The 25,448-nt window shown below is 45.0% G+C and overlaps 1 protein-coding gene across 3 annotated transcripts in view; it reads right to left on the bottom strand.

Moving 5' to 3' along the window:
* Positions 1-25,448, bottom strand: part of Rgl1 (ral guanine nucleotide dissociation stimulator like 1) — a 257,004-nt gene that overhangs the window by 2,030 nt on the left and 229,526 nt on the right. For all 3 annotated transcript variants that reach the window (XM_055624477.1, XM_055624479.1, XM_055624478.1), the window contains 8 exons: positions 21,800-21,889; positions 19,626-19,712; positions 18,239-18,271; positions 15,728-15,849; positions 13,594-13,683; positions 9,785-9,971; positions 5,198-5,452; positions 1,600-1,714 (listed from right to left, as the gene is read on the bottom strand). In XM_055624477.1, the coding sequence (XP_055480452.1) occupies positions 1,600-1,714; positions 5,198-5,452; positions 9,785-9,971; positions 13,594-13,683; positions 15,728-15,849; positions 18,239-18,271; positions 19,626-19,712; positions 21,800-21,889 (979 nt within the window). The remainder of the gene's footprint in view (positions 1-1,599; positions 1,715-5,197; positions 5,453-9,784; positions 9,972-13,593; positions 13,684-15,727; positions 15,850-18,238; positions 18,272-19,625; positions 19,713-21,799; positions 21,890-25,448) is intronic.

Raw genomic sequence — 25,448 nt, 5'->3', positions numbered from 1 at the left:
CCCGGGCTTCCCAGCTCCTGCTAGCCTCCTGCCATCTGAGTGCACACATGGGCTCCCATGGTCTAAAGATGTCCAATGATCTAAACAAGACCTACGGCATTTTCCAGACATCTTTACTTGGATTCAGTTAAGATATTTTTGACATAATTCTGAGTCAACCCTATGATTTATTCCTTTTGAGTCACTACTTTTCCCAGAGTTTGCCTCTCAACACTTAAACAGTATCTATCTATGACAGTGTGTGCCTAGGTCACTAATTTTTAAGCTATATTCAACTTCAGTGACGCCCAACTAAACACCTGCAATTTATAAACAAGCATTGCTGTTACCAGCGGGAAATCAAATTGTGTCAAAGCAAAGTTGTTTTATTTTCTGCACATCTGCATGAAGTAAGCTTCTGGTGAATTCTTCACACTGGGCCCTCACAGCTAGCCCAAGATGGTCAGGCTCTCTAAGACCGGCACATGAAGTCCAAGTGTGCCATCAGGGCTAACACCCGGAGTGTCTCCTCACTCCTGCTCAGCTGCCGAGGGGCCACAATAACACTACTCCCATCTGCAGAGCACGCAGCATTTCTGCAAAGCTCTCTCCGGTACGTTATTCAGACTGATTGCATAATTGCCCTGTGTGTGCATGTTGGTGGGGGGGGGGGTTGTCGAGACCACTCAGCTGCTGGGCACAGCTGGGCCCAGCTTCCACTCTTTGAGCCACTGGATCTTCAGATCCACTTGCTCCCTGTGCACTGGTCTGTAGGCCACATGTTAGAATCCAACAGCACACTTTTTAGATTTATAATTTTAACTGCAACTGAATTTAAATATTATAACTGAGCGTCAGGAGATGGCACCACCTGGCTTTATAGGCATAAGAACCTGAGTTTAATTCCCAGAACCTACAATTAAAAAAAAAAAAATGCTGTATTTGGGGCTGGAAGATGGCTTAAAGAACATCGGCTGCTTTTCCAGAGGACCTGGGTTCAATTCCCAGCACCTATAACTATCTGTAAGTCTAGTTCCAAAATTAAAAAACAAAACAAACAGAAACAACAACAAAACCTACAACTCTGAAATTCTGACATGAGTGCTTCCGGGTCACCAAGGACTAGCAATCACAATGTCAAATAAAAGGTGTGTGTGACCCCCTGCCCAAACACCAAAAGGTTCTGTCTGCTTCCCACTCCTGATACACAGACTGCTCATAAAAACGTACTTCTCGTGGGGAGCACAAACAATTGGTGAGAGGAATTATATAGAAAAGCCTAGAAACAACAACAAACAAGAGTTAGGGGCTGGGGAGCAGCTTCAGACACTGATTCTAAAATAGGGGGATGTATTGCTTGTTGCGCGTGCATGTTTAAAAACCGCCACCAGGGGGCGTGAGAGGTGGCTCAATGGATAAAAGCAAGCATGCACGCCCCCCCTGTCGGGGGAAGGGACGGGAAGATTGCTTGGGTTTGCTGGCCAGCAGCCTTGCTCCAGCACACACTCACAAACACCTGCACACTCACACAGATATGTGCATATGTCCCCCAGCCCCACACAACTAGGATCCAAAATGTGCATGCTGCTGGCACCTGGCCCACAAGGAGAACATGCCCACCTTTGTCCTCTGAGATGACCTGAACCAGCTCGTACTCCTCGGCTGGGTCGGAGTCCAGATTGTGCTTCATCATCGCTCTCTGGATCACAGCAGGAGTCTTATCTTGGCTTGTCAACTGCAAAGACAACAGATGGGTTCTGGGACAGACTTGGCGTGTGTTTCCCAAGCTTTGTGGTCTTGTGTGGTGCATACTTCTCAAAGAAGGGCGGAGTGGGTGGCGTAAGGACCAGACAAGAACCAGGACTCCTGAGTGTTTGTGCTGTTTCTGTCTGAGTAGCCAAAAGATGGCAGGTGGTGATCACAGTGCCTCCCCCACACTAAAACAGGAAAAAGACACATTGCCTATGGCAATTGCCTACACTAATTCAGTTCCCAATAAGAGAATATACATGAGGAAGCTATGAAAAATGTAAGGAATTATGAGTCCTGGGCCAGTGTGATCTAGACGTATCAGGGTAATGCTATGACACTAGTTGACAACCAATAGGAAGAAATGGCTTCAAGTCTGTCCACTGGCCAGTTCTGAAAAAGTGCAAGAGACTCTATGACCCAGCAAACCACTTGTTAAAGGAAATGAAAACCCGTGTCCACAAAAGGACTTCTGAGCCAGTAAAGGAGAGCTGACACCTGCGACAACAGAGATGAATCTCACAAATATGCTGAGTAAAAGAAACCAGATATAAAGGATGGCATAAAACATAAAAGCCTGCGTCTCTGAGAAAACTAGCCTCAAGGTCAAAGGGCACTGATTGGCAGATCGGCGGGAGTTTCCGGTTGTGGTTTCATTCAATTTGAGGTGGTGGACAGACAGATACAAAGACTTTTAAAACTCAAACAACTGGGCACTAAGCCCTGTAACTGTACGTAAGCCACAGGCCAATAAAAATCCGTTTCTAATCAGAGCACAAAGGATCTGGTCATGCCCAAGCCTTGTTTCCTTTCTCCCAGCCTGCTAGTTGATTTTGAGCTCAGGTGGCGTGAAAGACAGCCATCTACAAGCCATATCTTGAGGGACAGATAGCTTTAAAGACTAAAGAAGTGAATGAAAACCCAGATTGTTCTCACCAAGAGGTGAGAAAACGTGCTTTCTGGGGCTTTGTGTGCAAGCACGCGCGCGCGCGCGCGCACACACACACACACAGCCTGATTTCCTCCAGGGCCTAGGTGCCTCCCTCTGACCTGGGCAGCAAATGGTGTTTATGATTCAATAAACAGCAATAAGGGCCCTGTGAAGTTGCCTATCACCAAAAGATCTGGCTTATATACTTACAAGGAAAGGATTGGTACACACAGAATTTTAAAGGAGGAAAAAAATAGATTTTTTATAATATAAAGGAAATTACCCCCAAACAGAATCAAAGTAGACTGGTAGAGTAATGGTATCAAGGAAGGACACTTATGGGATAAACATGAGGCTGAGAGAGAGAGAGAGACGTGGTTTCAGCTTAGAAATCAAGGCTTCCTATTTAGAGTGAGGGCTTCCCTCGGATGTTTGGTATTCTGGAGTATAAAAGCCACACAGAAGAACTAATAGTTAGAACTAGTATCAACAGCAGAGAAAGCTCCAGGCTTCACTCTGCAATAGAAAGGGTCCCAGGAGGGAACAGCGAAGGGGACCATTCTCCCAAAGGCAGTCCCTATCCCAAGGACGGAATACTCTGGGGAGTCATCTCATTTTTATCCTCCCAACACACTGCGGGACAGCGCATTCGATCTGAGATTCCCCCAGATGAACTGTTTTCCTCTGACAGCAGAGCCCACCGCCATGGGCATGGCACACAGCGTACGTGCTGGGTGCCTGACTCTGTCCTGTGATTCTGAGACCCCGTGGTCATGTCGGTGGCCACTGCTGTCCGGCTGGCATATGTAACAGAAGCACCGGAGTAGACGGTGCCAAAACCACAACTACTGCTGACAACCTGGGTGTTTTTGCCAGCTATTCCTTTACGACTGGCTGATCATCCCACCCCCATTCCCAGCCCACGGGGCTGAAGGCCGTGCACTATTGGACTCCAACACCAGCCCCGTGGCACGTGTGTTTCTGGCAATCTATTAAACAATGTCATTTGGATGTCCCAACTTACAGACCCGGAAGCCTCCTCCAGTCATTCATATCTCATTGGACAGTCACAGCCACCAGGCCACCAGATGGCCCCTAATCCTCCCTCTTCCTTAGGAATCCTCCCTCTTCTGTGCCCTCCCAACAGTTACCCAAAGGCTGATAACAGGATGAATGGCTTTTATAGTAATACCTCATAAGATGCTTTGCCTATCATCTCCAGCCACAGGATCATCATTCAAGCTCTTATCATCCTTTGCATGAAAGAGCAGCTTCCTAGCTTTCTTCTCACTAGCAGTGCGCCCTCCCACCGCTGGCAGCAGGCCTCCACAAGACAGCTACTCTTCTAATAAGAAGCTACTCTTCTACCTGAGACCTGACTGCCTGTAGAATTAACACAAAGTCCCCTGGGAGGCTATCGGATCATTTCCACTCTGGTCTGGCTTCCATTAGCATATCACCACACTAGATTATAAAGATATGCTATATATATGTAGATTATACATAATCTCTCTTCTACTATAATTTCTTCAACCATCAATGAGTTTTATTCATTCTCCTAGTCTCAAAGCCCAGGAAAAATAACTAGTAACAACGCATGCTCAATAATTACTGTATTCGTTGAATGTCTCAACAAAGGTTTGTTTGTTTGTCTATTTGTTTTTTCTGGAATGTTAAAGACAATGCCTTCTCACTACTTATGGCACGCCCAGGCCTCAGCTTGGAGGCAAATGATGACAGTGAAGGCAGACGTGAAATTTACTGTAGATTTGGCTATAGAAAAGATTTAGTAAGTGCAGGCTAGGCCCTGTAGACTAAGGAATTTAGTCATCTCCCACAAGACCTCACATGGTCAAGGTTATCACCGTGAGAGACCTTGTATCTACTCCAGAAGAACTACCATCATTTAAAGTAGCTTTGGAGTTTTCCTACTCTAATGTAGGAAAGAAGGAAAGAAAGAAAGAAAGAAAGAAAGAAAGAAAGAAAGAAAGAAAGAAAGAAAGAAAGAAAGAAAGGAAGGAAGGAAGGAAGGAAGGAAGGAAGGAAGGAAGGAAGGAAGGAAACATATAAGACTCAGTCCCATTTACTTACTAAGCATAGTTAACTTACTGACCCAAACTGCACTTCTGTGGTATTCATCTACTTCAGGAGCTAGGCTTGGTCCAAATGGCCAAAGGAGGAAACTTAGTCACCAAGGGCTACGCTACTGAAAAGGCATGTTAGTTTAGTCATCAGCCCAACATAGGAAGAGTTCCAAGGAAGGGCGTGAATCAATGGCATCCTCCCTGGACTACTGTCCCATAGTCACCCGCACTGAGCATCACGAAACGCACACCAACCTGGATGAACAGTCTAAACAAGTCTTAGGATGGCAAACCTTACTACGTCTGCGCCATCAGATAAACATACGGTTGATCTGCGACTGGGAGGAAGTTGCTATTTTTCATGCTGGTTTTGTGTGCACGCACAGACAAGTGTGTGCGGTCAGGGTGTCGGTTTGTGCACTGACTGACAGGGGCGTGCGTGGGCGTCCCTTACCATGATGCTCTTGTACATGTTCCCGTTGTTGTCTTCCACACTGATGCGGACGATGCAGGTGTCTTCATTCTGCTGATTGTAAGCGGGAGGCAGTGCTGTGGAGGTGATGGAGGTCACGGAGACGGAGCGCTTGTGGATCTTCGGGTTGTTGGTGCAGGTGGGAGGGGACGACAAGGGGTGGATTAGGGACGACATCCCTGAGGAGTTCGTGTCCATGGAATGAATCGAGGAACATGAGGAGGAGGACTCAGAGAGCTGAAAAAGTTAACGACCCCCCCCAAAGAAAATAGAACCATTAGAACCTGGACCAGGCATGCCTTGAAATTTCAAAACACAAGTAGATACGGAGACTTAGCAACTTTGGTTGATCACATGAGCCCACGGTCTGTAAGGGAGGTTCCTCCTCAATATCTCATGGGTCTCCTCTCTTGTCTCTCTCACCCTCTCCCTCTCTCTCTCTCTTCCTGACACACAGACCATGGGCTCATGTGACCGTGATTCAGTGGGAGTTAATCACTCTAAAACCAGGAATGGCACAGTGGTTCTTTGACTTCCTGTTTTTAGTTGTCCATATGAAAGTCAACCAGGAGATGGCAGCAGATACCAGATTATACAGGCCATGTGGGCTGGGGAAGTCACTTCACAGATTCCTGGAAGCCTTCCTTACAAGAGCTTACTAATTCTCACCACTAAGGCTACGGAGAACATTCCGTCCTGACTACTTCACATCCAGATTTTGTAGGAGGAGATAAATGTGCTTAAAAGCTTTTAAGATAAGGAACACAGCTTATGTAGTTCTGCTGGGATGGCCTTAGAGGTCACCTGACCCCTTTGCCAACAGAGAGGCCTGAGGCCCAGATAGAGGTTCACCCAGCCAGCCTCACTTCTACCAGCAGCATTCCATGCCCCCTTTGCCATGGTGTCCACCCAGCAAGCACACAGCAATGGGCAGCATTCATCAAATTGTGTTTCGATGAGTTAGCTAATGTCCTTGATACGTTTGGTACTGTAGACTGATCATGACCTTTCATTTATCTTTCTCACTTAGATCTCAGAACTGTCTTACGGGGAGGGGGTGTGTACAAAAACTGCATCATATCACAATTCAGCGAAATCAAGTCACTTGCCTAAAAGTGTACACGGCCTTTGAGTAGCTCTAACAACTTTTCACATTTGCCGGTAGGACCAGCAACATTCACTTTCATGGTCTACGCCAAGGTCATTTGAGAGATGTGTGGGCTGCAGTTAATGTGCGTCTCTGAGTATCAAATATTTAAGATGCATCCAATATTAGTTAGCAGACAAAGAGATGCTTAAAACTCACCAGGATGTATTCCCGACACAAAACTATTAAATCAAACTGTTCAAATGCCAATATTTATAGAAAATTGTGTATGTATAAAATATTTGGAATGAGTCTAGCTGAATTATAATAGTCCTCTAAAATATTCTAGAATAGAGTATTCTAGAAGTCATTAAAACTCAATATTAAATTCTTCTATATGTATCTGCCCTTCTACAGAAACAGATTAAGAAACTTGGTTTTCTGACAATGTGGCTTCTAAAAAGTAGGGACCATATTATCTTTAACTTCTTGGGGGCTGCTTCTTCCTATGGCATTCTTGTTAGAGACAGCTCTACAGCATGAGTGTCCTATTAGAGTCAGCAAGCTGCAATGCCAATTCCGATATGCAGTATCTACAGTGGACTATCATAAGATAGCTTAGCTACATGTTGCTGTTGTTTGGAATTTTTCTTTCTGTTCCCAAGTGACTCAACTTGAGCACTTACTCAGAATGGATCATTTTACTAGCATAATTTTGCTTGTAAGTATATTAGCCAAGTAGATCCGTTTTCCAAACATTGGTTGAGTTTTTTCATTTTTACCTTCCCTTTTCCCTTGGACTTTCTACGATTCTAGCAACATTTACAGTTGAGATGATAAAGCTTTAAGGATGTTGAGGTTACATGAGTTACAAAGAGAATATCTGATGGGCTCCCACATTCCTGGGAAGAATTTGAGTGGTAAGGAGAGGGCACAAGAACAAATGTTTATAAATGATTATAAGGAGCACAAAGAAAGAGGAATGCAAATTACACTTTACTTTTAAAGAAAACAACCTCTCAGGGAAGAGAGAGACCACGTGGAGTCTGCCAGAGGGGACTTCATCCCAGAACCCCAGGTTAGGACTGTGGAAGACATCCGGGCCCAGGTAGGTGCCCTGCACAGCTGTGGGATTTCCTGGGTGACGCACAAGGATTTTGCCACTTGGAAACTACATGCACCCATGTCACACAGTCGTCTTTAAGTCTGTGGAAACTGGCTCTGGGAAACATTCATCTGGAGATAGATAAACACAGCCTATGAAAGAGACGACTCACACAAGAAACATAGAGTTGTGGAAACAGCAGCATCTGCATGGTTTCAAAGACACTGTGTGTGTGTGTCTGGGCGCGCTGCTGGGGACGGAAGCCAAGGCTTTGTTCACACGAGGGATGCACCCTACCGCTGAGCTACATCCGCAGCCCTGACCTTCATGCTTGCAGAAGGATAGTGTGGGCTTGTTCCACCTTCGTGCCAACAGGTTGGGTGATTCCCTCTCCTTCCTGGGCAGGGATGGAAATCCCTCAGAGATGTGTGGGTGGCACGGCCATGGTCACTTTCCTACGACATCTACCAGGGAGTCCGGGACCCATCCAACATTAGACCCGAAAAACTGAATGAGTGAGACCTCACTCTAGATTTTTAAAAATGTGTGTGTGTGTGTGTGTGTGTGTGTGTGTGTGTGTGTGACAGAGAGAGAGAGAGAGAGAGAGAGAGAGAGATGTATATGTGTAGATGCATGTGTGTGTTTATGTGTGTGAGTGCAGGTGTGTGCCCCTGTGTGTTTATGTGTGAGTGCAGGTATGCTCATGCCAGGGCACATGTGCAGAGGTGAGAGAACAAGCTCAGGTGTCAGTTGGTCTTGCCTTTCGCCTTGTCTGAGAGAAGCTGTTGACCATTCTGTCCACGCACCAAGCTGGCTGACCTGCAAACTTCTGAGGGGCTGTCTCTGCCTCCCCGCTTGCTGTGTAGCGCTGGGATTCTAAGGGCACACGTGTGTCTGGCTTTGTGTGCTGTCGTGGATCTGAACTCGGCCCCCACATTTGTGGGACAAGTGCTTTACCACTGAGCCATCTCCCTTGCCCCTTCACCCTAGATTTTGATCCAACTGATGTCAAGTCATGGAGTATGTCAAGAGTCCTGGTTCAGGAAACATGATTTTGGGGGACAATGGCCAGATGTTAGCTGTCTGTGGGCTTTTTCTTCAACATATGAAACATGAAGGATTGTATCTGCTCAATTAGCGGCAAAAAGGGGAGGACTCTAACAGCAGCTGAGTCGACTCTAACAGCAGCTGAGTCACCTCTACCAGGTGAATCCGAAAGTGAATCTCTTGGATTGGCGACTCTGTGACGAAACCGCTTGAGGGATCTCAGAGGGATGTTCTTCCTGGTGACCGCTATGGAAAGCCGTACCCCTCCACAGGGAAGCAGATATAAAGAAAGCGAGAGGTCTGTCACCTCTATTCTTCCTCATTGGTGTGAGTCCAAACTAAGAGGCCAGAAGCTATGACAGAGCAAATTCGGTGGCCAAAAACCCTCCCCAAAATGCTGTGGGTTCTAGTCACAGCAGAGCTGACCTCTCTGAGCCAAGCTCCTTGACCAGAAAGTAGACTAACATAGACATTTTCTCTTGTTGTTTTGTGCAGTTGTGAAAAAAAAAATGGACTGTACGAGGACCCCTTTAGCTGTGCTTACAGCTTGCATCTATTTCTGCTGTGCTAGACTGTATCATCATTATCAGCGCCTCGCCCTGCTGCAGACTGTGCCCTTTGCCCTATGATTTGTTCCGTGGTTCCTCCCACTGATGGTGGATCATATCTCCTGCTTCAGTTATTTATGTTGGCTTGGACCACATGGCTGCTTTAAGCAATGGAATGTTGGTAGGTATGACCAAGGAAAGGCTCTCCCTGTGTGCTTATAGGGTGGGGCTTCTTCCCCTCTTCTTCATATATTTCGGCATGCCAAGAGGATGTTCTGGAAAGCCCATTACTCCAAATAAATGGCTGACAAGCGAAGCAGGCTTGGGTTAAACCTGTGGTGCACAGCCAAGCCCAAAGCAGCCAGTCCCCAAGAAACATGGTGATTGTCCTAAGTCACTGAGTTTTAGAGTGCTTTCCTGTGCGATGTGAGTGTGGTACAAGCGTGGCTAAGACAGCACATGGCACCAAAAGTTGGCATATCTCCATTATGTTTTAGTCTATCTCAAGCAATCCTGATTCGCTTGAATAAGGTATTATTTTATGGGCCATAATCCTTTGGTGCACTGTGATATGGGCATAAAAATGTTTTGAGGGACAAATGAACAAGTCATTTGTTAGTACCTCCTTAGTACTTTGTAGCTGTTTCTCCAAGGAATGGTTCCCCAGAAGGAACTGTTTCGGACACCTTCTGGAGAACCTGGGAACAGGCCTTCTTCACATGGCAAACAGCACATTGGAGGCTGCAACAGGAATGAGACCTGTGGAAAGGGTTAGCATGTACCTTCTTCTGAGGTTCATCGGGTGTGTCCATGGGCGTGATGGAACCCTCCTCAGCCTCTGAGTGGTTTGACTCACAGGACGACACACTGACTGAGTCCATACTCTCACCAGAGCTCCCACTGGCCGTAGACTTGGGCTGATCTTTGGTGGGAGTGCTCCCAGTGATGAAGTCAGACCCCAGAAACAGTCTGCAGAAAACAGAATGCCAAACATCCGGGCTGATACAAACCTAGACTCCATCACTGAGCGAATAACACGCGCTGGCTGATGAAGCCCTCAATGTTTTCTCAGTAGTATATGTGTTGTTGTGAATAGTTTTTAAAAAATGCTATAATGTTGCTAACAAATGGTAGTGACTGTCTTGTCCCAGTAGATGATGGCTGATGGCAACCTCAAATGACATACGGTTGTCTAAATGATGTAGCCCTCCTAAGTCCCTGGTGCTCTTTCTTTTAGTAGTCAATGGACCGAGGTGGCAGGGTCAGAATATCAGCATATTATTACGGCTTCCTACTCTAAAAAGAACTTTGAACTTCCTGCAGCTGGAAAAGGTGGGTGAGCGCTGGATAAGAAACCAAAGAACACTTCTGCTTCCAGCCATCTGGCAAACTACAATAACCCAAACCCCTTCTCCATAAAATAACTGGGTAAGAAATATTAAAAACCCTTTTCAGCTGAGATGGCAAGATATAAGGGCGATCCCTCCAGCCCCCGCATGAAAAGAGAACTGAAAATCGGAAGCTCGGGTGCTATTTCTGCAGCTGCTCTGGTTGGGAAATGGGAGGTATGAGTGTTGGCAAAACAGTCATTGTTCTTTTTTTTAAAAAAAAAATTGTTACAACACTTCAATTATACATAATAAGGTAGTTCTGCTTGATATTTCCATGTATGTATAGAGAATGAACTGACCATGGATTTAACTCAGACGCACTACTGTGAAACAAGGGTTCTGCTCACTAGAGAAAGGTTGCTAGGGCCTAACCTCATATAGAAAGCCAGGCACTCACAGATATGCTGGAAAAGCATCTTCCCATGGGCACAGGAGACAACAGGGAAGCCTGTCTGTCCCGGCCTGAATGTGTACAGAAGGAATAATGTCTCCAGGCTTGTATGATCCTGGCCTGCGCTTCATTCTGACTTGCTACCTATGGGGCCCACACGTTAGGAAGTCATGGGTCACCATTGAGAATAATGGATAGAATGAAGTAAGGGAGGTAGGGAGGGAGGGGGTAGCAAAAGAGGAGTGAATGAAGGAATGAGTGGATGAATTTGTCTTTCAGGAAGGCTATACACCTTTTACCCAAGCTGCAGAGAACAATTTCTTTCTAAAGTTGAGCTCACAACACAGAATTACAAAATATCCGAAAAGAACCAATCCACTCAAAGAGCATTAACAGTCAGAATGGGCAAGAGACACCAACTCCTGAGAACTTCTGACATGGGAACAATCAGAAAGAAAGTAGTCATCCACCCAGTTGATAAATAGTCACATATCCACCACAGGCCAAGTTTTATAAATATTTTTTAAAACATTAAAGACATGAAAAAATCAAATCTGTACAGATCAAGGCACTCTAACAAAAAGAGAGTTGGAAAATGCACGTAAGCACGTGTAAGTGAAATCATAGAAATTAAATACAGGAGGATTAAATAAGCATTAAAGAAAAAAAATCATGAGTAGATCTGGAAAAAAAAAAATCCTTGGAAATTGGCACCATGAAATAAAGATGAGGAAACAGAGGCTAGAGGATACAGTGAAGACAAGAAAGTCCTGCAGAAGACAATGAGCCTGGGGAAAGGAACACAGGCAGACTCAGTGTTGAGAAGATTCCAGAACTGCTCAGGCACACAAGTCACTGACCCAGGAAGCCTTAGAGCCTCACAGTGAATGATATCCAAGACCCCTGGTGGGGCTGGGGAGTATCAAGGGGACAGCTTTAGCTACTTGACCAGGAAAACTGGCTGATGTTCCCTAAGGCTTATTCTTGATTGCCCCTGGTCAATGCAGGAAACCTAGTCCAAAGGTCAGACTCAAGTTTATAAATTAAGGGTTCTATATAAGAGGAAAGTTCCCTTGAATTAACAACCCCCTTCTCTGATTCCTCAAAGTCTAAAGATCAACTTTATGGAGCAGAAGATCCTATCAAGCTCCTACAGAAACTGGTACAGTCAAAGCCCGGAGTCTAAAAGACATTTTTTTTTTCATTCCCTTTCTCCCCTCCTTTGGTTCTTCCTCCTCTCCCATCTTTCTTCCCTTTAAAATGTAACTTCATAGGTCACCGTATGGTAAAGCTTCTGTAAACTTAACTCTGAGTCGAATATTAGGTGTACATTCTGGTCCTACCATTATAAGCACATCATCCGCCTTTTCCCTCCTTCGGTCTCCTGGGCTATGTGATTGGAGCTAATTATAGAAACTGTTTCCTAGACCATGTTGTAGAGTTTCTAAACACATGTATTGAATTTTTTTTTTTTTTTAATGGTTGTGAGCCACCCTGTGGTCACTGGGAATTGAACTCATGACCTCTGGAAGAACAGCCAGTGCACTTAACCTCTGAGCCAACTCTCCAGCCCCACATGTGTTGTTCTTATAACAGCCCTAGCTTCTGCCTCAATTTACTCATTCTAAACACAGTCACTATCACTGTGGTGGTAGGGCAGCATTTAGATTCTGTGAACAGAGCAACAACTAAAAGCAAGGCTTACTTTCACGGAGCTTAAACTCTATACAGACACACACAATATATAGTATGTTGGAAGAAGTTAAATGTGATGGAAAAAAACAAAGGCTGGAGACAACCAAGGGAGGGGGCCAAGGACATGTAAGGGGAAAGGCTGTAGTAGCCAGCAAGCCAGGTGTTCAACACCTGAAGGAAGTAAGAAAGTGAGCCAGATGGCTCTTTGGGAGAAGAGTTAGCAGAACAAAGGCAACTAAAAATGACTGCCTGGTGGCTGGAGAGCAAAGAGGGTGGAGTGAACAGAGGACAGACAGATGGAGATGGGCTGGCAGGGCGGTGCTGATGCTGCGGGGCGATGGAAGCCTGTGGGCAGTCTAAGGTCCTGGATTCTATCCAAAGGGAGTGAGGTCTCACAAAGCTAACCACAGAGGGCCTCGTCATTACCATACACGATGGACAGTGCTTCTGTTATAACGCTGCTCACTCTAAACTGTGAAAAACGGCCAGCATGAATGAGAATGACCAGAGGAGGAAGCACCATCGGAAGATCTGTCTTAGGAGACAACATTCCTGCCACCATCAGAGGAAGCTATCCGGGACAAAAGACCCTTTCTAGCCATAGGAAGGGCTAGTGAGAAGACCCGAGCCGGCAAATGCCTGTGTGTTTAATGCAAGGGTGGCTGGAAGGTTGGTGCAGTGGATCTTGGGGAACCAAGGCACATGTTGTAAGAGAGGGAAGGTTGGGAGTGGATCCCACAAGGCCTAGAGTTGAGACTAGAGAACTCTAGAGTTGAGACTTCATTTCAATATAAAAACATTGGGTGTTTTTAAAAAAGGACAAAATCTATTGTTCAAAGGACCACTAGGCCGTTTAGTAGAGAATACATTGTCAGGGCGAGAGGAGAGCCAGATGACTGCAAAACTGCTGCTGAAGTGTCCAGGTGGGAGTGACATTGGTGCATCCCGGGGAGAGAGGATCTCATGAGCCTTTTGTTACATTTTGTTCATGACAGAAGATATATCCTTTAAGTGAGCATTCATGCTGCTGAATATATTCCTCTACCCTCTCTGACAGGGCCCTCTCAGGGCCAGGAGCCAGGGGAGGGGGACAGGGGTAGGGTACGGGACTCACAGGCTCAGCCTCTTCACCATGCTCTTCCGGGGTTTGGGGGACGTGGTGCTGGCATCAGCAGCGGCTTCAACCTCACATGAGAGGGCATAGCTGAGAAAGACAGGGAGGTTTGAGGTCAATGTTTAAGCACAGAAGAAGATTCCTAACTCCCATGACTTATTGGAATATTGAATTTAGTGGAACCCTCTGATTACTCAAAGTACAACTATAGACTGTGGTGTCCCACAGCGAATGTCAGAGGGTGTTTGCTCACGGACACATTTGATAAGTTTACATTGTATGCCTACTTTCACTGACAGACGGACAGAGCCTATTCAGTTCTGCAGGCTCCAACACAAGGGCATGTGACAATAACGGCAGCAGAAGCTGGCAGCAGCCTGACCCTTGATCATCCTCATCCCACCACAAGGCCTGGGGAAGAAACGTCCTCCCTCTGTGAGCTGCACCACCATTTCTTTTCTGCCTTCTTCTTCCAATGCATTTGTGTCTAAGTGCACATGTACATATTTTTATGTTAGGAAAACTAAAGAAGGCGTTTTTGCAAAGTATCTAACCTTTGGTGTATAGATATACGCAATTATATTATTTATGAAGATATATAAATACAATTATAAACATTATCTTCTATTGTGGTTGTTCTTGTTGTCTTTCAAGATAGGGTTTCTCTGAGTGGCCTTGGCTGTCCTGGACTCCCTTTGTAGATCAGGCTGGCCTTGAACTCATAGAGATTCTCCTGCCTCTGCCCCCCTGAGAGCTGGGATTAGGCATGCACCACTGCCCCCAGCTACAAACATTATCTTAAACTGCCCAAACCTGCTCAATTAAAAACACCCAGGCTTCAGATAGTGATTAGCCAGGCAAGTGGTAACTGATGCAGGCATAAGAGGAGGTTCTGGCCTGAAGTGATTCTTGTGAAAGCCTGCAGCTGCTGCTAGCGCAGGTACTTTGTGAATAGGTAAGGTGAGTCATGATGCCCATCACTGTACGGCCTCAAAGCTGAGGGGGCAATCAGGTGGACATGTCATAACCAGTAACAGTACACCTTCAAAGCCCCCAAGTCCTCACTGGCAAATACTGATTTTGCTGTCGGTTTCATTCTTCCTTATAATAAATCTACAAAGAAAATCTCAGGTCTACCTTAGAGACCAGCAGACTTTCTCTGATTCAGACAAGACGGTAACTATTTCAGGCCATGGGCCATATGGTCTATCTTGAAGGCAGGAGGACAACCATAGATAGGATGTAAATGAGTAGGCTGTATTCCACTAAAGCATTATTTATGGATCCTGAAATCTGAATTTCAAATAACTAATTTTCATGCCATATTCTTCTTCCTTTATTTTTTTTTTTTTCCTTCTGCCACTTAAAATGTGAAAACAGGCAGCGGGCCACATACAGCCTCCAGACTAATTGGACAGAGACCAGGCTAGAGGAAAGGTCTGTGCCCACTGCACAAAGCACTCAGAGCACAGAGTCAACGTGCCTTTCCGTGCATCCCAGCCAATGTTTTGAAACCTGCGCCCTGGGCCCCACCCACACTAGAGGCATCATTGCCCTCCAAACACCAAGGCTGTCAGGACACCATGCTCATGTTCCTATCCTGCTCTGGAATGTTCTTCTCTAGCTCTTCTGGTGAGATCTCTCTCCAGAGCCCAGCCTGCTTGGTAATTTCTGTAAATCTTCCCCATCACTCCTTGGCCAATGAACTGCTCCTGCCCACAGGTTCCACAGTACTTTAGTTTCTCTCGTCTTCGATTTCTCATGAGTTCCTCTTTTTCTTCTTCTCCTCCCCCCCGCCCCCCGCAACCTCTCTCCCTGGAAGCTAGCACCGTGGACTCTGTGACAATGGCAGTGGTGATAGTGTTCACGATTAGCAGTCTAATAGTGCTTTTCAGAATATGCTTTTTATGCTTTCAAACAAATATTTTACAAACAGGCCTTCTGAAGATGGGAGAAAAAGAAAAAATAAAAGACTTGTTCAAAGTTTCAAAGGTAAGTGTCTGGGCAAGATCTACAAGCCCACCCGCTAGTCCTGTCCGGTCAGTTCCTCCAGACAACCAAGGACTGGACTAAGCAGATGGCCCAGAAAGGTCCTGGCCACCCCATGCCTCCCTGCCGGTACAGCCCCGCCCACCTCTCCTCCTCTGTTAGAAGCTGTTGCCGCTGGAACCACTGGATGAACTTCTGGTCTGGGCTCATGCAGTAGCTGTTGCAAGCAGACTGCAGGAGCTTTATCTGAGCAATCACTTCAAATTCCTAGAGTAGACGGAAAACCAAAGAGAGACTGACTAAGAAGATGAAACAAATATAAGTCTTTCAACATGGAAATGTAATACCCTAATGGGTAAACTATGGAGAAAACCACTGAAGAGGACTCTGAAATTCTGCTGCCTTAGAAAGTAAATGAGTAAATCTTAAAAGTTCTAACTCAGGGGTGGGAATGTAGTTCAGTGGTATAGTACATGCCTGGCATACATAAAAATTAATTTTAAAATACACATATATATCACTTTGAACTCCTTAAGCCCTTGCATGCTTCAATTCTTAATCCTCTTTTCTCCTTAAGAGAGAATTCATATGAATAAAACAAGCCATCCAAGGAAGCCAGCTAGTCACCAATTCATAATGGTGCCTTTTCCTTCCTGTTTCTATTCTTGGGAATTTTTTTTTTCTTTTAAGTATAAGGTTGATAAAATACATGTATTTTTTATTTCTATTTCTTTTTTAAAAAAGAAAGGAGAAATGTTTCAAGTCATGAAGCTTAACAGCTCGCCATCCACAACTTTTCCAACAATTTCTCCTCAATAAATACGCACTGGTGGGGCTGACCATTTAAACAGTCCAGGGTCCCATAAAGCTGAATGTTTGGGTCTTCCAAATCCTTGGGATTTTTACTACTCTAGTAAATCATCTAACTAAATCTTGTAAAGCTCACCAGAGAAGCAAGTACATAATTATGTCCCAAATTATTTATGCCTCTTCATATGCTTCAAGGTCCCCTCTTTTAATGTCAGCAGTTGTGATAAACTGTAGCTTTAGGTTTCATACTTGAACTTTGCAAATGTTTAACTTCTTGGACTTAAAAGGAAGGAAGGTAGCATCCAGGCTTATGCTGAAGTTAAAGGACCAAGCGTGGCGTACTGTGGAGGCATAGTGGGACAGGACATGATAAAAGCAACTGGAGAGCTGGCAGGGTCTTTGGGTCTCAGCCCTTGGTCCAGTGCCATCATGGAACAGTTGCCAACATGCCACAGGAGGCTTGGCGGTGGAGAGACAGAAAGCTCCTGCTGGTCCACCTTGCTGTCTTGTTGCTGCGGAGCCTAGTCCAGATGGCTTCTCTGCACCATGTTTGCAGAAAGCCCCACATCCTCTGGCTTCATAGGCTGAGACTACACCAGCCTCTTACTTGTTTCTCTCAGGTCTTCCCCCTCTGCTTTGAGCTTGGAGAAAGATGGACTGGGGCTGCCTGCTCATCTGCCTATCTCCCTCCTGGACTGTGGACGACGTGAGGGTGGTGCTCTAGTTTCCCGATACACAAGTCCCCAAACTCCCTGTTAGGTACACAGCCAGTGCTGGTAGAATGGAAGGATAAATAGAAGAAGAAGAGGCTGCTGTGGGGTACTACAGGCCAGTTGTCACACTCACTAATTGTCCTTTCAAATACTCAAGTGCCTAGCTCATGCCCATCTGTCACAAAATTATAGCAAAATTTTCACCTAGAAAAAAAAAAAACAACAACACAGTGCAGAACTATTGTATCCACAGAAAGATTCAAGTTTGATATAAAACACCCCTCCTACACTGATGGGAAAAAAATGAAAGCTCATCTACTATATCTAATGGGGAAGACTGGCAGTGTCCTTTCCCTGTCCAGACACACCCATGGGAGTAGTTATCTTTACTAATGTCATTCACTCTCAGAAACCTCTTTCCTTAACAAGTGACCTTTTTTTTTTTTTTTAATTTAACTGACAAATTAAAAAAAAAAGTCTGTATTCAAGGTGTATACAACATGGTATTTTGGAAAAGGTATTTGCTATGAAATGACTAAATCTAGCTAACTAACATGTTAATTGCTTCCCATGCTTCTTGGTAGGAGAATATTCAAAAATCTATTCTCAGCAATAATTTCCATATGCATAATACATTTTTACTAACTATAAAGTAAACCTGTTTCTCTAAAAAAGTAGCTGTAAAGAAGATGAGGAGGGGGTAAGGAAAGAAACCTCTCGGTCTCTCTCCCTCTCTCTTTCTGTTTTAGAAATAAAACGTAAGAAAAACCTTTTGCATGCTCAGCCAAGGGCCCTGCCACTGAGCTCCAGCTCCAGCTCTAGACTACCTTTAATTCATTCATGAGCTTTACAGCTGGACAAAATCTGAACTCTGTCTCGTTACCAGCTGCCCCTGGACCAGCTCCTTAGTTTCTTCCATCCTCACCTCTAACTGAAGATGAGAAAAAAGAGCTTGGAGGGCTCTTGTGGAGTAATGTATAAGAACATGCCTAACAGAACGGTATATTGAAAAACGTTCAATGAGTGTTACTTTTCTGCCTCTCCAAAAACAAACAAAAGAACAAAATTTGTCTCCACTTCTTTTGTGCCTGGGTGAAGTAGAATGGCACAGCACAGGTAAGAGCTCTACTCACCCTTCTTCTTTTCTCAAAGTTGATCAGTCCACCCTGAAAGAAATGTTCAGAAGAATGTAAGCAACCGGACTGCAGAGCCCTGCACTGCTCCAGGCCCTACTGCACAGCTCAAAGGGATGAGAAAGCTGTAGCTACTAGTGATCTTAAAAACATGGCTACTACAGAGCAAGAGAATCACCTTTTTCTTAGAGAAACCTTCACTTATGGTAGATTGGCAACCATCTCCTAAAATGTCTGAAACCAACTACAAAATGCAATGATAAAAGCCCTGCGAGTCAGAATCCAGACACATTTATTTGCCAAGCTAGGAAAGACCAAATACTCCACTCCGCTCTTCCCCTTGACTAAACACAACAAAAACAGATGGCCACTGACTCATGCTGGAAACAGAACTGCCAATGGTTTATCATCAGAAAAGTCACTTCTCCACAGCACCGTGGAAATTAAGTTTCAATTCTTCATTGCCACCGTGCCTCATTCTCAGTAAGTTAAATTTAATTCCTCAGGATTTGCTCGCTCCCTGCAGTTCCTCAGCACTGTTGGGTGTTTCCTGAGATAAGCTGAGAAAGAGGACGTGAGGAGACACGAGTGAGCATGTCTACTTCATGTAAAGACTACTTGGAAGTAAAACAGCTTCCCTTTCTAGTTACTGTACATGCAAAGCAGCCTGCATAGGAGACCCAGCGACAGGTACACATGCAGACTGCTTTTGCATTGTAGCATGCTGTGTCTTGTCTGTGACTTGATTACGTTTGGTCGGCATTGCTGGGAACGGAGCTGGGACATCAGGGACGAGGGCCCTGAGTGAGAAGTTGAGCCCTACAAATAACCTTTACTCTCATTTCAACTGCCAGGTCCTTTCTAGTTACCAGTTTATTACTGCCACTCACAATCTGCTTGCTCGAGCGGATGTTGCCACTTTCTTTATTGCAAAAGAAAGACAAGTAGGTGGATGCCAGGCACATGCTCCAGAACAGCAGTGACACAGTAATTATAGAAAGGGATGAGGAGGACCTACCTGAAAATTCACTGATCTGGCTCATTCTTCAAGTCCGTCTGTAGTGTGCTCAGACCACAGCCCTCAAAGGGCATTTTAATCATGTCTGTGCATGTGGACCTAACCATGCTCTATCATCTGACATGCTCCATCACCTTTCACTGCATTTCTGCTCACACTGCTACCATTTCTGTCCACTGCTACCTGTTTTGATAAGTGGTGATCTCTTTCCATGGCCTTTGCCTGTCTTCTGGTGTTTGCTTTGGTTTGTTTTCCCACCACCTAGCCATATGCAGTGTGGGCTCCAAATAGATACAGAGTGAAACGAACTTCTCCATGAAGCCAAGAAGAAAGCGGCAGGCCCGGCTGCACCTACTGCAGAGAACCCACCTCAATGTGGTCCTGAAGAGCAGTGTCCAGCATGGTCAGGTCAGTCAGGAAGGTGCCCAGGTAAGGCACGGTACCCTGCATCACACCCTGAAGAGAAAGCAGAGCAAGGCCATCTTTACTGTCACTGAAAAGTCTAACACACACACACACACACACACACACACACACACACACACACACGCCAGAGAAAATGGACCTGGGCGAGACTAATTTGGAATCATTAGTGTCTCCTGCAGGACTGAAATTGCTTTAAAGCCCTACACAAGCAGGACGGGAACTGCATGACCTAATGTCTAATTAGCAGGCCTCCAACCAGGAGATGACATGTGTGTGAAACCGTGCTCACTGTGGGGTCTGCTGTGCTTAGACCTTGGCCAGCGGGGTCGGTCCTCTTTAGTGCGTGCACATGCCTCCAGCTGGCTGGCGATGGCTGCAGCATCATTAAGAGCAGGCCACTATTTCCCAATGAAAGGAGGGGTCCAGGCTATCAACAGTGTGGCTCACCACTATTTGTGATTCACTTTCAGAAAGACAGAGAGAGAGAGAGCAGGGACTGGACACACAGGTTAATCTGGCAAACTTGAACCAAGCTGGGGATGGTCTCATCACCGTCCATGTGACAGCGGATGACACTCTGACACCACGTAACTCCTTGAAGGAATGTGACAAGAGGGGGACTTCATCTCTGTGAAATTCTTTCCAAACAGGTGTGACCTCGGCCCAATCACTAGACAAACAAATACAAACTCAGACTTTGAGACATTCTACAGGACACCGAGGCGGTATACTCCTGTTGGCTGTGGAGGTCATGACAAACAAGTTAAGACTTTAAAGTTGCCACGGACCAGGAGTGATTAGAAAATCAAGACAGCTAACTGCTGCTGGTACCCTGGACTGAGTCCCAGAACAGACAAGGGGTGACTTCCAAGTGATGTCTGGATTTTAGCTGACAGGATCCTATCGGTGTCCATTTCTTAGGATTCTCTGTTCTTCCACCACTATAGATGAGGTTAAAAGTGGGGAGAAATGAGTAGAGTTTTTAACTTTCATCTCACCAAATCTCCTTTGAAACTATCTCTGTTTTCCACAAGGCCATAGAGGCACAAGTGTTCTTTGGGGAATAAAAGTAAGGGCAGAGCACGGACATTTTCTCATATATCCAAGTACTTAGGGAAACTGGCTGGAAGACAGAGTCTGAACCAGGGCAAGACCAGGCCAAGGCAGGCCATGTCCTTAGCCAGTTCATACCTCACAGGACTTTGTCCTTCTGAAACTGTCAGCTGCAATTTAGTTTGTCCTTCCCTGTTGTGTGTACAAGGTCTTATTCTGAACTAAAATAATCTCTACCCCTTTCTCAGTAGCAGTTATTTTTAACTGTCTTTGAGCAATCGAAAAGAGTAAAACACTTTGAGTTTGATCAGCTTTAGGTTACAAGAGAGCTCTAGCTCTCAAAAGTATTGCTAAATTATGTCCAGACTTAGGGAAAGTTCTCTCTGGACAAGGATGAGAATATTCATTTGTCTAGACTCTAATTTAACACCCTGTGCTAAAAGTTGGGGATTTAAGAACAGGGCCAAAGATGATAATAACTATCCTTTTGCCTTCAGAAAGGAGGCATGGTATTCTCTGAGAAGTGAACAACTAGAGGCAGTTAGGACCCAGAATTAGGACAGAGAGCTAGGTAATGATTAGAGAGCTTGCGAACAAATGAAATGATGATCTCTGTCTACAAAGACCACATCTTCCTAGCAGGAGGCAATGTCTTTCCTTAGCCATTACATCCCCAAAGATGCTGTAGGAAAGAAGCCTAGGAGGCTTCTTCCTGAACTGGCAGCAGCGTGCAAGTGTAACAGTGGGTGGAGGAGATGGCAAGAGGATGGAGATGGGCCCACTGCACACTTTCCTTCATCATCATCGGGGGGGGGGGGGGGCTGCGTGTGTGTGCGCGTGTGTCTATGTATGTGTAATTTGCAACTCTTGGTATTCATTTGTCACTGGATCTAACATTTTTGCTAAAGGCCTCCCAGGTTAAGAACAAGTAAGGCAAAGAATGGAAGAGCCTTCTGACAAGCGTGGGTGTCCTGCAGACGGAAGATGCTGGTGTCACGTGCCAGCTGCCCAGACAAGTATACAGGACCTCTCTCCTGCTGGCCACTGGAGATATGCGAGCATACCATATCCTTCTGCAGCTGGAGCCGCCTCTGAGTCCGCTTCTGGTTTTCTTTCACACTGCTGTCCAGGTTTGCAAATTTTGAAGTTCCTTCCTAAGAAACAGAGTGTACACAGAGGAGAGTCACAACAATGCCAATCTGGAGAGAAGAAAAGGGGTATCTGGGATCTAAAATACAATCTCTTCCTGGGTCCCAAGATGTCATGTGAATGAAGACGCCTCCTACAGGCCTTCAGGCTGTGTTAGGGCTGGGCTTGGGAACCTTGCTGCAGACCCCTCTCTGCAGGAGTGGTCTGGGGTTACCCTATTCCTTCCTAATTCTGTAAAAGCAGAATTTGACCAGAAAAATCAATCATCACCAAAAGATAGGTGATTCCCAACATGGGAGTTTTGGTTTTGCTTGTTTGTTTGTTTGTTTTCATTTTTTTTAAAACACATCCCAGGTTTCACGCAAATATTGTATCCTAGAATGAAGCTTTCTTCCTGCACATTTTATGACTTCTTTACCTTGGCCCAGAATGAATGTGCCAGCACTCTGTGAAGGAAGGGCTCCATGTGCTACTATGTAGCTCAATGAAACCTTTGCACAGCAAGATTTTAAGGAAGTCCAATGGTGGGGTACATCCCGATTAATGAAAGGCTGGCCATTCGCGGGTTTCCCTTAGTCCTCCTAAAATGACCCCCAGTGTGAAATTCTTACAAGTCTACTCTTCCTCTTGCAAAAACCCTGAGACAGATGGCCACCCATGCTCCCTGCCTGCTGCCTGGAACAAGAACCTAGCTTCCACAGAACAACTAATCATGGGTTTGCTGACTGAACATAAACTGTTTCAGTTTTGTGGTTTCAGGGTCTTGTTAAGTTCTCATTTTCCAGGAACTGCATGAATGGAAGGCGATTTCACAACTCAGTGTAACCTCTATATTAGTTTTTCCTAAGTCGGTTTCTCCGGGGTTTATTGCATTACCTTAGCATGTGACCTTACATCACCATACAATTACAAAAGGAATCTTTCTGGGTGTCAGGCCCTGAATAATAGTGCCAAGGCATAAATACATTCTATCATTAACCAGCTGTGATCTTGTCTGGGGCATGCCACTGGGGACAGAATCCATCTCAGATGTCCCTATCACAGATGATAAGAAAGAGCTATCATCTAATGACATTCCACACAGTTTGTCCTGGGGACACATGATAAGAGTCCAGTATGTGCCACTTCCTATACCAGGTGGTTGCAAAAGCTCCCACATCGCTAACATTTAGTTTGAAGTAAAAAAAAAAAATAAAATAAAATAAAAATCAATGCTGCCTGATATGAAGACAAGCCTCCCCTCTTCTTAGTGTATACCTTCCAGATCCTCAATTACAGGTAGAGGGAAAGTGCTGCAAATTAGTTAAATTATTTATCTAAATTTCTTCTTCTTTTTCTTCTTCTCTTCTTCTTTCTTCTTCTTCCTCTTCTTCTTCTTCTTCTTCTTCTTCTTCTTCTTCTTCTTCTTCTTCTTCTTTTTCCTCCTCCTCCTCCTCCTCTTCCTCCTCTTTCTCCACCTCCTTCTTGACAGAGTTTAACAGTGTAGCTCTGGCTAACCTGGCTCTTGCTATATAGACCAGCCTGACACCACAGAGAGTCACCTGCCTCTGCTTCCCAAGTACTGAGACTAAAAGCATGTTCCACCATCCCTTGCTTATCTAACATTCTTAGTAGGGACTTCCAAAAAGTCAAGACCTAAGAATCAAAAAGCAACAGGGGATTCTTAGGAGCACTGCACTGAAGACTCGTCCCTATGAGCAGGGGAGTGGAAGCCCTGAGACCAGGAGTGAGATCTATTCATTTCACGACTGTGGTTTCAGGAGAATGGGACTCCACCTCTGGCTGCAGCACTACCACGATGCCAACAAGCCAACCGTACACAGTGTGTCCCTGGAATCTGAGCACTTGGGAGGTCAAGGCCAGCCTGTCATGACACCATGAGTTCAAGGTTAGCCTAGACCACACAGTGAGGTGCTGTCCAAAGAAAAGATAAGGGGTAAAGCAGAGGCAACTGGTCGCAGCTAGCTCTTCCCAGTGGAAACCCATTCATTTGTCATATTCCAAATTTGAAGTCACATCCCTCCATGGAGTGAAATTTTTTCATTGTTGTCCCCCACCACACTACCTCTCTGAACCTCCCTAAAACCTGTGAGTTCCTATGACGCACCACGCAGGTGCTTTCCCCCGATATCCTCTGATGCTCACGCTCAGACTCTGGGCTACTTACTCTTCCTTCTTCCCAAGTCATTTTATTTTCCCAAAGGCTTCTATCACTGGAAGTGACTTCAATGATCATCTCTGTTGATGAATTTCAAATTTCTCCCTGTGCTTCCTTAACCTCTCACATCCATCCTTCTTCCTCCTGCCCTCTCCACCTCTAACCTTCTCCCTAGGGCAAGTTTTTCCCTTTTATCTCTCTTTTCCTTTATCTCTACATTTGCAGACTCCAGCTGCCTTCATGTTGTTCCTGTGCCTCAGAGACTTATACTAGATCTCAACAGACTTTGTCTGTGGGGTACAGGCTTGATTTCAATATATGACGGTTAAATGCAGCTCAGAAGCTACTGGAAACGTCTGTTTGGATAGGTCTTCACAGTGTGAATGGCCTCCTGCTTCAACCTTGATATTAAAGCTGACCATTCATTTCCACCAAATCCAGATGCCTGGAGTATTTTTTTTAATAAGTTGTTTATATTGTTTATATTAATGCAGCCAGGAATATTCTCAACCACTAAGAGACAAAAGAACCAAGATTTGGTGGTATTCTGTCTTTTTGTTGTTTTGAAACCTACAGATTCAGTAATTCCTAATTATTTTAACTTTCAGAAATCATAAAGTTATAACAATTTTAAGACAGACTTTGAAAAAAATCTTTCTCGACAGAAGTAAAACCACAAATGGTCACTAATTATTATGCTGTCTAGGCCATAAGATTAGAGAAGTGGCATATTACGTTCACCCGGAAGTAGAAGATCGGTCATTTTAAACTAAGATTACCCAACTGTAAATCAGAATCTAGGAGTAACACATTAGAAACAGGGCCCAGTAGTTTGTCTTGGTGCTTATTCTGAGAACTTAAGTACCTTGATCTCATTATTTACAACTGTGCTGAGAAGTTACACCCAGAACTGTACACTTCATATGAATAATGATCAACAGAGATGACGGGAAAGGGATCTACATGTACATATAGACCGCCCAAAGCATTCCACCAGCATTCCTGACAATGTGCAGGCCACCTGAACTTATTGCCAAGTTTTTCAGTTCATTGGGATTTGAGCCTTATATGACATTTAACTTTAGAGTACTGAGGTGGATGTCTCCATTTGAGAAAGGTTTATGGGATCTTTAATGTCTAGATATAGCCTTGCCTCTAAGGTTTCAGCCAGAAGACTGTCACCAGGCAATGAGCTGCACACAATTCAGTTTATCTGCCTTTGGAAGGATGATTCAGGGCTATTGGGATTTCAGTGTGTGGCTCCAGCTAGTCTAGCTCTGTGTTGCAGACTGGGAGGCCACTAAGCCACGTCCTCCCAGCCATATGGGTTTCCATTTAAAGTCTGCAAATCCAGAAAGACATGAAACGAGGAGTAACACAATCACATGAATCACTGTTTAGTTAGT

Source organism: Psammomys obesus, unplaced genomic scaffold (assembly GCF_907164565.1).
Source record: "Psammomys obesus unplaced genomic scaffold, mPsaObe1.curated_primary_1811, whole genome shotgun sequence".
NCBI lineage: Eukaryota > Metazoa > Chordata > Mammalia > Rodentia > Muridae > Psammomys > Psammomys obesus.
This window is presented reverse-complemented; position numbering and strand designations above follow the sequence as displayed.